At 36.7% G+C, this 16,546-nt stretch overlaps 1 protein-coding gene across 2 annotated transcripts in view; it reads left to right on the top strand.

Moving 5' to 3' along the window:
• The first annotated feature begins 269 nt into the window (after window positions 1–269).
• LOC125646765 (uncharacterized sodium-dependent transporter YhdH-like) overlaps window positions 270–16,546 on the top strand; it is a 25,403-nt gene continuing 9,126 nt past the window's right edge. The window contains exons 1-7 of one of the 2 annotated variants that reach the window (XM_048873287.2): window positions 270–425; window positions 3,572–3,907; window positions 5,843–6,204; window positions 14,277–14,407; window positions 14,692–14,875; window positions 15,146–15,260; window positions 15,364–15,565. In XM_048873287.2, coding sequence (XP_048729244.1) covers window positions 3,584–3,907; window positions 5,843–6,204; window positions 14,277–14,407; window positions 14,692–14,875; window positions 15,146–15,260; window positions 15,364–15,565 — 1,318 coding nt within the window. In that variant the 5' untranslated portion in view covers window positions 270–425; window positions 3,572–3,583. Of the gene's footprint in view, window positions 426–3,571; window positions 3,908–5,842; window positions 6,205–8,654; window positions 8,791–14,276; window positions 14,408–14,691; window positions 14,876–15,145; window positions 15,261–15,363; window positions 15,566–16,546 lie in introns of those variants that run through there. The other variant, XM_048873286.2, reaches the window with a different exon arrangement.

Genomic DNA, 16,546 nt, shown 5'->3' with positions numbered 1-16,546 from the left:
TCTGGTGCTTTGTTTTTTGTTTTGTTTTTTATCAATGAGAGTTGTTTCCTGACAGTTCGTGGACATTATGTCAAATGCGCCTGTTTTTCATTTCCCGATGCCATTTTGCGCTTTTATTCAAAGTTACACAGTTTTAAAACTGGCTTTGGGAATTGAAATAAAAAAAAAGAAACAATAGACAAAGAATGCACGAATTTCCATGATACATATGTATTTTTTTTAATCTTAGTTTTGTTTTGCACGTTAGACTAAGGGAGTGTCGATGAAAGGAACTATGAGATTTGCTGCGATATGTCGCTATTTTATTTGATTTTGACCATTCTGCTCCACCGTTTACTGTGAAACTCTACCTTGACCTTCAGACACGCGGTATTTAAATTCGACTGAATGAAATTCGTTCTCTATTCCAATTACTGCAGCTAAAGGTAAGGGTATGGGAACTTTTCACTATCACTGTCGTGTAATATACATAGAGTAATGTACAGAGACTTAAATACGGTCATATATTTTATTTCGTACATTTATACTATAGACTACATGTAGTATATTTACATACAGTCAATGTGACAAGTCATTGTGGTATATTTACCTTTCTATGTGCAGGTAAATGTGAGTATGATGGGTAATTTTCGGACTGCTAAGTGTGCAATGCATTATTTACAAGACATTGTTAGTTTTGCTATTATAATATCTGTACAAAATGCTGCTATGTTATGGTACATCATGTGGGCGATTAAATTAATATTGTGTGAAAATAAAGCAAGTTTATCTAGATAGGAAAGGCAAATTTCAAACTGCTTTTTCTTTCAGATTTAAAATCGGTGCTGTAATAAGTTTAAAGTATGGAAATCCCCATGCAATATGTCCACTGCCCCGTTAACCTCCGTAAAATCTCACTTTATAACCTGTGTATGCCTTGGGGTTAATCTAACATTGCCCAGTCCGGTCCAGTGTTTATCAGTAAAAGATTACTTGATATCATGCTATACACAAAGTTTGACGGAGTGACTGATATTTTAACAAGGATCTCTATCTCTTCTAATGTGAGCTTTTTTGATGGACATTTGTCCGTCGTCGTCGTAAACATTTCACATTTCCATCTTCTCCGAATCACTGGGCCAATTTCAACAAAACTTGGCACAGAGCATCCTTGGGTGATGGGGATTCACGTTTGTTCAAATGAAGGTCCATGCCCCCTTGAATGGGGGAGATAATCACAAAAATAGGGTGTGGTCATTTAAAAATCTTCTCAAGAATCATTGAGCCAGAAGAGCTTAAATTCTTATGAAAACTTCCTGACATAATGCTGATTTAAGTTTGTTAAATCCATGGCCCCTGGGGGTAGGGTGGGGTCATAATAGAGGATTAAAAATTTACATGCAAATATCTATAGAAAAATCTTCTCAAGAACCACTGGGCCAGAAAAGTTAATATTTACATGAAAATTTCCTGACATAGTACAGATTCAAGTTTGTAAAAATCCTAACCCCTGGGGGTAGGTTGGGACCACAAAGTGGGATCAATTCTTACATAGAAATATATAAGGAAATTCTTCTCAAGAACCATTGAGCCAGAGAAGTTTACATTACATAAAAGTTTCCTGACATGGTGCAGATTCAAGTTTGGTAACATCACGGCGCTTGGGGGTAGGATGGGGTCACAATAGGGGATCAAAGTTTTACATACAAATATGTAATCAAAATCTTTAAAAATCTTTTTCTCAAGAACCACAGGGCCAGAAAAGTTTACATTTACAGGAAAGCTTCCTGACATAGTGCAAATTCAAGTTTGTAAAAATCATAGCCCCCGGGGGTAGGTTGGGGTCACAATAGGGATCAAAGTTTTACATGCGAATATGTAGGGAAAATCTTTAAATATGGGCCAAGGTGACTCAGGTGAGCGATGTGGCCCATTGGCCTCTTGATTGGGGGGTGTGTGTGTGTGTGGTTTTTGGGGGGGTTTTTTTGTTTGTTTTTTTTTTACTTTGATCTATTAATCTAAAAAAATGTTAGAAATAGAGGATCCCCGCTGAATAGGACAAGAACTGAATAGTTTGCAGTTGTGAACTACATACGTAAAAAGCGTTGGAGAGAGAATATTCCTAGCATCTATCTGTAACTAAATAATGTGTAGGCTTATAATATATCCTTATGTTTAGAATCCTCTTCTGTTACACGACGCCCTGCTTAAGATGGGTAGATTGAATCATTTGAATTTGTACTTACATGTACAGGTGTGAAAGGAATGGTTTATTGAAAAGTCCAGCATTCTTTAGTGTAGCCATCCTGTTCTTTACTAGTGACGTCATTCTTCAGTGTATCCTTCCTGTTCCTATCTAGTGGTGTTATTCTTTAGTGTAGACCGCGCCGCGATGGTCTCGGGGTAGAGCGTTCGTCCCACATGCGGAAGGTAGGGGTTCGAATCCCGGCCGCGACAAACATAGGTCGTTAAAACAGGTAGCGACAGTTCCATCGCCAAACGCTCGGCATCGGGTGTGAATGTCATGAGTCCTCGGAGATAACCTTGAAAACGAATGTCTCGTATCACAGTAGGTGTGGTAGGCTAAAGAGTCATCACTGCTCAGTGGCGTAAGCTCCGAGCACAGGCCTAAATTTGAACACTTCACCGATATTGGTGACGTCTTCATATGAGTGAAAAATTCTCGAGAGGGACGTTAAACATGATACAATCAATCAATCCTATTTTTTACTAGTGACGTCATTCTTCAATCGTAACTACTCGGCTATTTTCGTAACCGCAAATGAATCTCGTATGTGGATCGACGCCATCAGAGTACGTTGCTATGTGTACACGAATGTAACTATAATGTCACAGACGATTTTACGATTTTAGAAACAAACGCAGCCAAAATATCATACATAGCTACGATATTCTACCACTATCAATTTCCACTTATACAGTATGTCTATGTATTTCATTGAATAAGATGTTAATGATACAAAACTGAATCCGTGGTAAAAAGCAATCTTATTTCTAAATAACACATTGTACAAGGATTCGGTTTTAGCCTTTTAACCTCATCCACATGCGCGCTTCCGGCGAATAAATTCATCGATTTGATGCAATCTCTGCGCCGATCCACTTCCCAGTCTTCTTACCGTTTACGGTAAAGAAAGAACGCGTGATCCGATTGGTCATTCTTCAGTGTATCCTTCCTCATCCTATCAAGTGACGTCATTCTTCAGTGTATCTTTCCTGTTCCTATCTAGTGACGTCATTTTTCAGGGTATTCTTTCTGCTCTTATCTAGTGACGTCATTCTTCAGTGAAGCCTTCCTGTTAGTCTCGTGCAATCAGACGCTCGGCTGTCTCCGTAAATCTCCGACGAGCTCGTCGGAGATTTGCGGAGACACGCAAGCGTCTGGTTGAACGAGACTACCTCTCTGTTCCTTTCTATTAACGTTTTCTTTATGACATAAGTATAACCCTCATACAGCCAGGAATCTGCGGCCCGTCAGAAGCTCAACGATAATTAGATTAAAATTTTGCATTCCCCAAGAGATATTACATTGTAAGAGAAATAAAATGGCTGTTTTACTTCTGTTCACTAGATTCTGTAAACCATGAGTGGGAAGAAAATTTCTGTAAAGTCTGAAAATAAAGCGGGTGATTTGCCATGCGTTGTCTTTGATGAACTTTTGGGTAAATCTACAAAAGGACTTGTGGTGATCCAAGAATGGTGGGGATTGAATAACCAAATCCAAGAGGAGGCTAATGATATTGGCAAAATGGGTCAATTTGTTACAATTGTTCCTGATCTCTATCGAGGGAAAGTGGCCACAGATAACGAGGAAGCCGGGCATCTAATGAACAATCTGGACTGGCCGGGAGCTGTGGAAGACATCAAAGCTGCTGCCCTGCACCTGAAATCCCAGGGATGTACAATGGTATGTTCTCTATACAATGGTATGTTCTCTATACAATGGTATGTTCTCTGTACAATGGTATGTGTTCTATACAATGGTATGTTCTCTGTACAATGGTATGTTCTCTGTACAATGGTATGTGATCTGTACAATGATATGTGATCTGTACAATGATATGTTCTCTGTACAATGGTATGTTCTCTATACAATGGTATGTTCTCTGTACAATGGTATGTTCTCTGTACAATGGTATGTTCTCTGTACAATGGTGTGTACTCTATGCAATGGTATGTGATTTGTACAATGGTATGTTTTCTGTACAATGGTATGTTCTCTGTACAATGATATGTGATCTGTACAATGGTGTGTCCTCTATACAATGGTATGTTCTCTGTACAATGGTATGTGTTCTGTACAATGGTATGTTCTCTGTACAATGGTATGTGTTCTATACAATGGTATGTTCTATGTACAATGGTATGTTCTATGTACAATGGTATGTCCTCTTTACATGTCCTTGATACAATGGTATGTCCTATACACAATGGTATGTCCTCTGTACAATGATATGTCCTATATACAATGGCATGTGTTCTGTACAATAGTATGTATTCTGTACAATGGTATGTACTCTATCCAATGGTATGTTCTCTGTACAATGGTATGTTCTCTATACAATGGTATGTTCTATGTACAATGGTATGTCCTCTTTACAATGGTATGTCCTATATACAATGGCATGTGTTCTGTACAATAGTATGTACTCTGTATAATGTCCTCTATATAATGAAATGTTTTCTGTACAATGGTATGTATTCTGTACAATGGTATGTACTCTATCCAATGGTATGTACTCTATCCAATGGTATGTACTCTGTACAATGGTATGTACTCTGTACAATGTCCTCTATACAATGGTATGTCCTCTATACAATGGTATGTCCTCTATACAATGGTATGTACTCTGTACAATGGTATGTACTCTATACAATGGTGTGTAATCTGTACGATGGTATGTACTCTGTACAATGTCCTCTATACAATGGTATGTACTCTATACAGTGGTATGTACTCTGTACAATGGTATGTCCTCTATACAATGGTATGTACTCTGTACAATGTCCTCTATATAATGATATGTTTTCTGTACAATAGTATGTATTCTGTACAATGGTATGTACTCTATCCAATGGTATGTACTCTGTACAATGATATGTACTTTGTTCAAAGATATTCCATCTGTACAAATGTAAGTACCCTGAACAAATATCCTCTGTTGAAGAAAGCTGAATATAAAGATATATAAAGACACAGCTGAGATTCTATTAGTGCAGATACAGCTGTGTTCTAAAACTTATTAAAACCTGCTCTTTGGAATTTACGCATGCAGTGGTCTAGTAAGAAAATTTATTTCAAGTTAACACTAGTAACATGGAAACAATGGACCTAAGGTCTGCATGATTTGCATTTGCAATCTACAAGACTGAACATTTTCGGAATTAGTCTCTTATCTCATCCATTGAATGATACGATCGTAACAATTTTTTTTCTTTTGGGATCAATCTACACACTAGTTTTCAACGATCACAACTCGAGCACCGTGGGCAACATTCCAGAGGTCACCACTGTCTGCTGATTGTGGTAGTTTTTGCAGAATCAAAAACCCGATGATGTAATACGCATATTGATTACAGCTTTATCATTCAGACAGATTTGTATAAGGCTTTGTTACAGTGTACTTAATGAGAGAACAGAAATTAGCCGGTCTTTCAGTAGCAGTAGTTAGACTGGGTATATAATGTTACGATTTCGTTTTGTTATTGCGATCGAAACGGCATGAGTAGGCCTTTTAAAAATCTTAAAAAAGGAAAACAAGCAAATGCCTTGAAATTTCACGAGTGGTTTTTTAGATACTATAATTTTTTTATTTTCTAATTCCTGTGTTTGATTATGTAGGTGGGCGTGACAGGATTCTGTATGGGCGGTGCCCTCTGTCTGGCTACGGCAGCATTAAAACCGGAAGCCATCGATGCTACAGCGCCATTTTACGGAATTCCGGGGGAGAGCCTGTGTGACGTCTCTACGATTAAATGTCCCGTGCAGTGTCATTTCGGTGCCCTTGATCAGTTAGAGGGATTCTCATCACCGAAAGACGCAGCGAAGCTGGAAGAAAAACTGAAAGCGGGCGGGGTCAAATACGAAATGTACATCTACGAAGGAGCCAATCATGCATTCACCAATCACAGCGGCCAAAATTACCACAAGGAATCCCGTGATTTAGCCCTGCAACGCCTGTGTCAATTTATGAATAAGAACCTTTAGAATATTAAAGATTGATCTCGTCTTACAAACTGGTTGAATTTTAGGATTTCTAAACACGTGAAAGAAATCATCTAATTTTATTTCCACTTTGCAGCAATGCTAGTACATGTAATTGTTTTGCAGGTCCTTTTGTGTTTTCCCACATATAGTCACCGAAATGCCGTAAAACATAATAAAAATGTTTCAGATTGCCATACATGTGATTATAAAAAATTGTTTCATGTGGGGTTTGCTTTCTCAGATAACAGCTGTCTGTTAATACCTACATTGCTTAAAGTGTTAATTAAAAAGTTTTTTAAAAAATAAATATGATTGACTAGATCAAAACTGTATTGCTCATAAGAAAACGATAAAAGCATGTAAAATTTGATAGCAACTTTATTAGGACAAGAAACTCTGAATTTATCTCTGACTGCAGATCTGTAACTCTCTGGGGAAAATAATGGAACAAACCAGAGAGCTACAAATCCACTCTTTACACACACACATACACACACACACACACACACACACACACACATATATATATATATATATATATATCGCTGTATTCTTGGAATTCCGTCTCAATAATTTAATATTAAAAAAATCCTAACATGTTTTACCATATACTTTATGTGTCAAAACATACGAAAACTCGCAGCTTCAAATGATTTTGTTTGTTGACTAAAACCATTTTCCAATGTAGGTAGTCATTTAGATTGACCCCCGGTTCATTTTTGTATTCGTGTTCTTTGTGAAACAGTGTATTTGTTAACTAATATGATGGAAGGAATCATCCCAGTAATGTTAAAACCATATTATTTAAATAGGTTTGAATATTGAAGTTAATTCACGGCATTCATTAAGCTGGTCCCCATCCCTGCCACTCTGTTTTTACACTTTGCTTTTGAAAACGCAATGGTGAGGGCGGGGACCAGACTAGGCTTTCATAACTTACATGTTCCAGGATTATCATTACTGTTCAATACACAAAAGTTAACTTTACGTCTAGAGGAAATATACATTTTCATATTGATTATTGATGTTGATGAATGAAGATCGAAACATACCTCAACAAACGAAATGATTTGAAGCTGTGAATTGTCAGTTTGCATGGGGCTGTAATGAGTATTTGAAGAAGTGTTTTAGACACGAAAATAGTGGGAAAATATGTAAATTTTTTGGGACGGCGATGTAAGAATACTGCGATACAAGACCTCAATCATGCGCTGTAAATCAAAAGATCTTTATACTGATATCTGGTCATTCCCAATTTATAGGGAGCTACCAGTCTGCAGCTAAATTTCATCTTGCAATATCATATCGAAGGGATCGAACCCGGTGCCTTTGGCACGATAGTCCAATGTTCTATCGATCGAGCTTCAGGATGAATCACAGTTCGGATCTAGTCAGGTCCATAAACCACTACGATAAGGAAAAGATGAGTTTGCGCTAATGTATATCGGTGTTAAAGGAAAGTCCCAATCATAAAACCCCCTCGAATTTGACGAATCGACAAGACTCAATTTCAAGGAAATCCTACTTCCTGGTTCTTCAGAACGCAAGAGAAAATCCTGCTTTCCGTGTAAAGGTGTTTAATCAATACAGTACACGGGTAACCGTGATCCAGTCGAGGCATTTCAACATTTTAAACGAAGCCCGTGATAATCTAGTTTTATCAGGTGTATTTGTAACATGGTAAATACGAGGCCGATTTGTGTGGACACTCTTAAGATATTCAATGTATAGCGAAAGGATAATGAACAATTTTGAAAGATTTAAACCAACATAAATGTGTATTGTTAAATATTGATGAAAGTGAAGTAGATGAAATTCACATGACTGGTAAATGATTAGAAGCTGACCTTGCATATGATAAGTGCTTGAAGAGTTATCTGCCCTTTGTAAAAATAAGAAAAATCTAATTTTCTAAAAATGTGTACGGTAAATGATCAATTCTATTTCATATTTTCTTAAAGAGAAAGTGTATGCAACTTTCTACCAAGATAATTTTATGAAAATATGATTTCTTTTTTTAGATGAAATAAATCAAACGGTAAACAAAATTTTGAGGGAGGAGGGGTCCTAATCTTACCATTTTAGAATTTTAGTTAATATTGACGAACACAAAAATATATCGATGTATGTAGTACAAAATATTTAATATAGACGACACTAAGACAACAAAAAATTGACCCGACTCTAAAAATTTGTATTGGGATACGGGATGGGCAAATATTACCGTGATTAATCCAGAAAATTTTCAAATTGGATGTTGCTACCAATGATATCATTGTCATACCAATGATGGTACATCTTCTACCCCAAAAGGAGGATTCTGAACCCAAAATGGGATTTTCTTATCAGCATTTTTTTTAACCAAAAGAGGAAGGCGAGTTACCCGTAATCTCCTTATGAATTGACCGCTGCATTAGTACATTGTACGTTTTTCGGTAGTTTTATAACCACAGATATCTAACATATATACTATCTGTTATCATATGATGTGCGTGTTATCAGAATCCAACCCGTGATGTTTATACACAACAACAAAATGGTTGGATGATTTAAACCGAGCACGCAATACTATGGATAATGTGGTAAGACTACAATAACTTTACTAAATAAAAATACAATATTTCATTCGAGACTGTCAGGGGATAAAGATCTTGGGTGTGAAGACATTTAAGGAGGAAGAGATGTGGCGGTCAGATAGGTTCGATCGCCGGGTGGTCAGAGAGCACAGTTGGTATAGCACGGCCATGGGTCCGGGTTCAAATCCCAGTCTGATCATTGCATTTTCTCCCCTCCCGTGTAATGACGACTGGATCTATAGTGCAGACTGCCCGGTAGGGGGCCCTGTTACACTTGGTATGTTGTGGCGGTGGCAGTCGACCCTCGGTTCCCATGGGGGCGGGTCTTCTTGAAGATCCGGGGATAGATAGGTCCTCCAAAGGGTAGTGGATGATGACTTACATTGGGTATAACACTGTTCATATGGCCACGATAGTTGATTGTCCAAGTTAATCTTTCATTACTGCTTTGAATTTACCCAAACAAGCTGGCATTTGAGTGCCCTCTTAATGTGAACACGCGTCCTAAATCTGACATTAACTGCATTTATGCTGATCATCCCATTGCGAGATCATATTGTCTGACGTGTTTCGTCCCAATCATTAGGCCGTTTTGGCTACGGATTATTCCGTTTGCCTCATCGGGATAAGGGACTCACGGCGGATGTGGCCGGTCGACGGGGAATGATTGCTCCTCCTGGACACCTGGTCCCATTCCTGGTGTGTCCAGGGGTCCGTGTCTGCCTTATTTTTAATTTTGTATTCTTGTGGGATTTATGAGATTAATCACTGTTCGTTATCACTTGCGCACATGTTGAGAAGGTGTTGCACGTCTCATGTTAATTTCCCTAAAGGTGTTGCATGAAAGATTGAAAAAATTAAGTTATTGAAATATGATAAAACCAATTGGAACGTATGTCTTGATTCAATAATTTTTGAAAATAAGTTTAAAGGACGTGTATTGACAAAATTAGCCAAAATATTTCAAGTTTAAATCAAGCAATAAGCGATTTATATGATTTTTAGCGTTAAAATGGAGGGGTATCCCCGAATTTCAGAAAAACTGCCTCCGTGAAACAAAATAAATTTAGCATGAACATGTTCTTCGAGTTTTCCTGTAAAAAACTGTCGCTTTGAAATTTTGTTTCACGAGGGCATTTTTTTCCCGTAAATTTCAGAAAATCGAAACAGCTTCACTGGTATTATTTTCAACTTCACTTGTTCATTTTCCATCTAGATTTTTTTTCTTAATTGAAACAAGCTTCTAGTTTTTATAAATGTTTCATGTCAAATCTCTGTTTATTACCATGTGCCGAGTTTGAAATAAGCTTCCAACCTGGATACTGTTTAGTTTGTGAATAGGACTCTCAACAAATACGCCGAATACAGCATGCAATACCCGTGTTTTAATAGTCAAGGCTGTTAACGAGAACTTGTTTTTTTTTTTCTGAATGAAAGTTATTGACAAAGACATGGTGTCTTTACGAAAAACCGTTGTGAACTTTGCAAAGCTTTGGAAGAAAAACTTTAAGGCCAAACAAGGTAAATTACCTTTAAACAGTTTATGTGTATTTCAGTAGCAAATTGCTATGTTGAATAAATTTTTACAGGTAGATGTACTTCGAATAATGTTGAACTTTATTAATGCGTATTAAACTTCCCATATTTTGTTTTGTGGTCAGAGTCATGTACAGTTGCCAATTGTTGGTTGTAGAAAATAATACATACGAGTATAAGAGCTTTTGGACTGTAGTAGTATAGAATATTAAAAATTTGATACACTCGTAACATGTAACCGTATACATTGTATCTGATACTCAGAAAAAAAGAAGACAATTTAATTTTCACGATTTCAAAAATTATCTTTAGACTACATGTATAATGCATTGACACATAAAATGTATTAGGCTTGTCCCTTGTACTGGGGAATCCTTCGGGCATTCAAATGGCAAATACGCAATGAGTCAAAACTGCCATAGCGACCCACTGTATTAAGCGACTCACTGTCGTATGTGACCATAAAAAGTTCCCCCCCCCCCAAGACGTTACTCTATATCTTGTATCTGTATTAAACGACCACCTGTCTGACGCGACCAACGACCATGATTTTTACAACCTTTTCGTGTATTCTAACGAAATTTTACCTTTATTTAAGGTATTCCGTGTATAATGAAAGGATAATGAACAATTTTGAAGGAATTAGATCAACATAAAAGTTTATTGTTAAATAATGATGAAAGTGAAGCAGATGAAATTAACATGTCTGATAAATGATTAGAAGCTGACCTTTTTGCACTTAAGACTTTTTGGAAGAGTTGTCTGCCCTTTGTAAAAATAAGAAAAATCTAATTTTCTAAAAATGTGTGTGGTCAATGATTAATTTTATTTCATATTTTCATAAAAAGAAAGTGTAAGTAACTTTCTATCAAGAGATTTGTATGAAAATATAATTTGTTTTTAAAATATTGTAATAAAACATGCTTTTCCCCATATACTTCAATGTTGAATTCAAGGTGAAATAAATCAAACAGTAAACAAAATTTTGAAAATTCCTATGGTGGACTATTTTTATTTGATGAACCCTTCAAAATGATACCATGATTACAAATATTCCACCATCCATTTATTAGATATGAGATATGGTCATTATACATTGAATACCTTAACGACTGTACATTTTTCGATTACAACGTGATTACTACTTTCGATTTCGGTTGAGCCGAATATTCTGGGAATTATCGCCCCTAACACTTTCGTTTTCAAACACGCGACTATTCTGGGAATTATCGCCCCTAACACTTTCGTTTTAATACGCACAGTTTGGCGATGATCTTGTTTAGTCAGCCCTCTGAATAAATTGTCAACATTCAGTGTCGTGTGTGGTTAATTAATAAAACCCGAGTTGTTGTTTGTTTAACAAAATCAAGGATCAGGGAATCAAGGCCGGTGTATTTGAAGGTGTGAATTTCGACAAACTTTAAGTGGCGGGTAGGCTAGATCGGAAATGAAAATCTACCACTTGTTATACCATTATGTTCAACAAGAGTAAAACATCTGCCCGATTGCGATATAAATCAGGTAAATATTGTGCTTAGGACTGAAATTTTAAACGGAGTATTCGCCGTTTTCCTGCATGAGATACTCTCGGTTTCCAGAATAATGACCGGAACTAGCGGCTCAATTCGACATGTCCCGAGTATTTGATACGTCCGAGTTCAAAAAAATTGCCTGCATTAGTTCTAAGCTTAAAAGATTTGCTGTGCATGTACAATGGATATTGTGATTTATTTTTAAATGTTTCTCAAATTGAATAACATTTTTCCATTTTTGTACAAAAGGAGACGCAACACTTCACCATTTGCTTTCTTACCACAAGCATTGCATTATTTAGTTACACTGTACAAGTAGGCTATACATAAATACTCTTTACAACAAAGTATTTATAAGTTTTAGAAAATTTATCATTCTTAAACAGATTAAATGTAATTTTTGAAGAATAAAAAATTATGATACAACCCATTGTATTCTAGATTTTTAACTACAGTGTATTTAATTTTATTTTACAACTATTAAAACCATACTTGATATTCTTAATGATAAATTCCAAATACATGTAGTCATTTTCTCCATTGTACAAATTATTTGCGAAATTTTATCCATTAACTGCGGAAAATAGACAACCTGTATTAAGAGACCACCTGCCATATGTGACCTTTTTTCCATTCTCCGTTGGACGGTCTCTTAATACAGGTTTGACTGTATATGGATGAAGGTCAGTTCTACGTCACGAGTGCTGGCACGGAGCTCCGATTAGGGAAAATTCCCGCTTCTGTGCAACACCCTCTTTGATACAAGTTTCAATTGAATGTAGTACTATGATGTCATCGAATTACAAATTCAAGGTGCATGTACATGCTATAACATTCTGATTTGTATATAAAATACTGTGCAGAGAAAACGATCGATATCAATCTAATTAAAATTAGATGTTAGATCCGCTCACATACTCGCTACACAAGCGAGTATGTGAGCGGATCTAACATCTAATTTTAATTAGATTGGATCGATATGAAACTCCGGACTCAGGTCTATAAATAGCAATATGTATACCATAGGTGGATCCAGGAATTTGTGAAAGGGGAGGTCTAGCACTTGATCTTTTAGGTACTTTTCACAACCTCCACCCCTACCCATTTACATCTTTGTTGGTGTACATAACATCTTAGGGAGATCGTGAGACTGTCTTTGTACATGAAAATGTTTAGTTGATTTACTACTTGTGTCCCAAAATTCTAATCTCCATACTCAGACCTTATAAAATTTCGCAATGGAAAAAAGAGAGAGAAAAGAAGCTGATTTAAAGGTTACTCCCAATAGGCCGGAGGTCGCCTAGGCCACCAGAAGCTCAGGAGTAAATGGTGCGAAATCCTGCAATCTGAGCATTTCCTGGCACTGCTTTTTCACTTTCAAATTGTCTACTTCTTAAGCAAAACTTTTATGTTACAAAAACTGTTTAAAATTCTTAAGTGATACTCGTACATTGCACAATCAAAATTTAAGGATTTTAATGAAAGTACTGCGAATATTATCTTAATGAGTGTTATATTCTGGATATGGAGGGTGAGAAGGTTATGGAGCCAAATTTTGATCTGAATAGCATTGTGTTTTCGAATATTTGGATGAGGAAATAATTAACGCAGGTAACCTTTTCACTATAAGTGGACTTTCTTCTATATGTAAAACTTATACGGTACCAATAAAAACCTAAAAAGACAAAGGATTGCGTAACAAAAATGTTTTAAAGCTAATTATCAAGTTTTCATACACGTTTATGTCCCTTTCCATTCTGAAGCGTTATTGGGTGTCCTGGTAGCGCAGAGGTAGCGCGGTCGTCCGCTCGAACACGTGGGTTTCCTCCAGGTACTTCGGTTTCCTCCTACATAAAATGACCCCCAAGCGCAAACATCCGTGCGTCAAAGGACCCCATTGGAAATAAGCTTTCGAGCTTTCATGAGTTATCCTTGGTATTTATGTTTGTATGTATATATATACCGAATAAATATTTATTTTATTTATTTCTTCATTGTATAGTTGATTACAATTAAATGTCAAAGCTACAGATCAGAAAATTACAAAGGCCAACGTAGAGAAATAATAAAATTTTCTTCACCGCAAAATGGCGGACAAGGGACATAACTTTCTGCGAAGTTAGTTTGAAAAAATATCTTCGTTTTTCATTGAAGCATGAATGTTATTGAAAAATGAATGGATGAACTGTAAAGGATGTTGAACAATTGTGGACTAGAATATGATATGACTTGTTATGAATTCAGATAAAATAAGTTTTGGTACTATGCGTACTTGCGTGCCAAAACTTGAATGTTTTTATTATCAATGGATACTCTTACGAGAGAACAAATAACAAAGATAGCCGGTAGAAGCGAACCTTGTGTACGCCGCAACCCAACAACCCTTAGAATATTCTAGTTGATTACTTCTTGACTTTTTGTACAGCTGAGAATCGAGGAGCGCCCACATTTCCATAATCGCTTGGGGCTCATTTGTTCCTGCCTCGGTTCCGTGGTCGGCACAGGGAACATATGGAGGTTTCCAAGGATACTAGCGTCCAACAGCGAGGAAAAAGGTGAGATTCATTTCTTACTTTGAAAACCAAAACAGTCGCAATGAAAAGACACGATTTATTTTCATTCGGATGAGAACAAACATATGACTTTTTAATTTTGAGGAAAATAATAGTTATGTTCATTATTAGTTTAATCTAACCCTAATTTTGACCGTGATGTTAAGCTACATAAGTGATAGAGAAGTGCGTATACATGGGTGAGATCTAAAAATAGCTCAAACCATGCAGACAACTGCTCTATACATGTCATATACAGACTGTTTGATATGATTGTCCTGAAACAGGAGGTCTGGTTTTTCTGCTGGTATGGGCCATATTTCTAGTCCTTTGGTCCAGTCCTATGTTGCTGATTGAGTATGGAACAGGACGATATACACGAAAAGCTGTGATTGGCTCATTTCGAGAAATCCTAGGAGAAGGCGCCGCCTGGTGTGGAGCATGGATCTCCATGGTTACTTTTCTAATATCGTTAGTTGTAAATACTAGTATACATTTTCAGTTTCTACTCACATCAAATCGTGTACATAAGCTAAAGTTTAACTTCGAGCGTTGAACTTCAACAAGAAATGTATAGTAAATGACGACAAGATACAAAGAAAGAATAATTTTGTGATAAGTTTTAAAGAATCTTTGGGATTTTAACACGATTTACTCAACAATGAAAGACTAAATGTGTTACTATATTTAGAGGTGTTTAGATGGAGCTTTTACTACTTCAGCTTGTATTACTATATTTAGATGTTACTACTCGGTGGTGTTAGGATGGTGTTTTTACTACTTCGTTTACATGATTGGACATGATCTCCCAGAAACAGCAGAAGAGGGGGAGCAAATATTCAACGATTTTGCGAAGGTGATTCATACAATTTGAAGGTTTCTTTGTACCCAAAAAGAAGTTAAAATGACTCTGCTTTACGTAGAATTTTCAACATTTTCATTTTCCTCCTCCGTAACAGGACAGCTATTGGCCAGTTCTCACGCATGGACTTGCTTCGATCTTGGCTGGATTGGCAGTAACGAGAGGAGTGAATACAATAGAGAAAACCAACATGTTCTTGGTTCCGATATTGCTGCTGATCATTCTCTTCACCTTTATCTGGTCCTTAACCAGAGAGTACGCTGACGTAGGCATCAGATTTCTCTTCACACCAAATTGGGGTAACTAGTTACTGTGGAATAATTTTATTTCGTTGGGTTGGTATTTTCGTGAATACCTCTATTCTATTTCAAACCACAATGAAATGTACAATTTATACAATGTTTCAATGTACAGAAATCAAATCTGCAAACTTACATACCAATCAACAAAACTGTAAACTGCTGACAATCCACGAAAAAAAATGGTACACACGAATTTAAACGATTCCACGAGATTGTGAAATTTTAGTATTACAAGGGCTGTTCGATATGTAATGTGTATTATACGATATCTAAAAAGCATTCGACTCAAATAGTGAAATGAACATTACATCTCTTCAAAGTATTCTTCGCTGTTTGAAATACATAATTTCAATCTCTGAATCCATTTCTGAAATGCGTCACGGTACGCTGATTTAGGTAGACCTCGGAGACTGATGGCTGAGCCAAGGGCTTGTCGGGACTTGTAACGACGACCAGATAAGAACTGTTTAAGTTTTGGAAAAAAGAAAAAGTCGCATGGGGCTAGATCTGGAGAGTATGGTGGGTGTGGCAAGACGGTAACCTTCTCCGACTTCAAAAATTGCTTCACAAGCTCAATGAAGCTCATAGCTTCACAAGCTATGTGATGGAGCATTATCATGAAGTAGACGAACATGCCTAAATCCTGACACCATGTTTAGGATAATATTTCGTGAGCTTATTTAATATAACATCTCGGTAATACCGTAACACTTTTGCCCTTCGGCACCAGAATTTGTACGGTTATACCATCACATGAAAAGAATATGCAATAAAGAACCTTCTTTGTGCTTATGGTTCTGTTGACAACTACAGGCCTTCTACCGTGTTTAGTTAGTCATATTTTGTTTCCAGTTTATCTTACTGGTTCGAAATAGTGAACCCATGTTTCGTCACCAGTAACAATGTTTGCAAATTGTCTTTGATTGAATTTGGGAAACATTGTGAGCAATTGATTAGCGGTTTGTACTCGTACCCGTT

The sequence above is a fragment of the Ostrea edulis genome, chromosome 6, assembly GCF_947568905.1.
Source record: "Ostrea edulis chromosome 6, xbOstEdul1.1, whole genome shotgun sequence".
NCBI classification, from domain to species: domain Eukaryota; kingdom Metazoa; phylum Mollusca; class Bivalvia; order Ostreida; family Ostreidae; genus Ostrea; species Ostrea edulis.
This window is presented reverse-complemented; position numbering and strand designations above follow the sequence as displayed.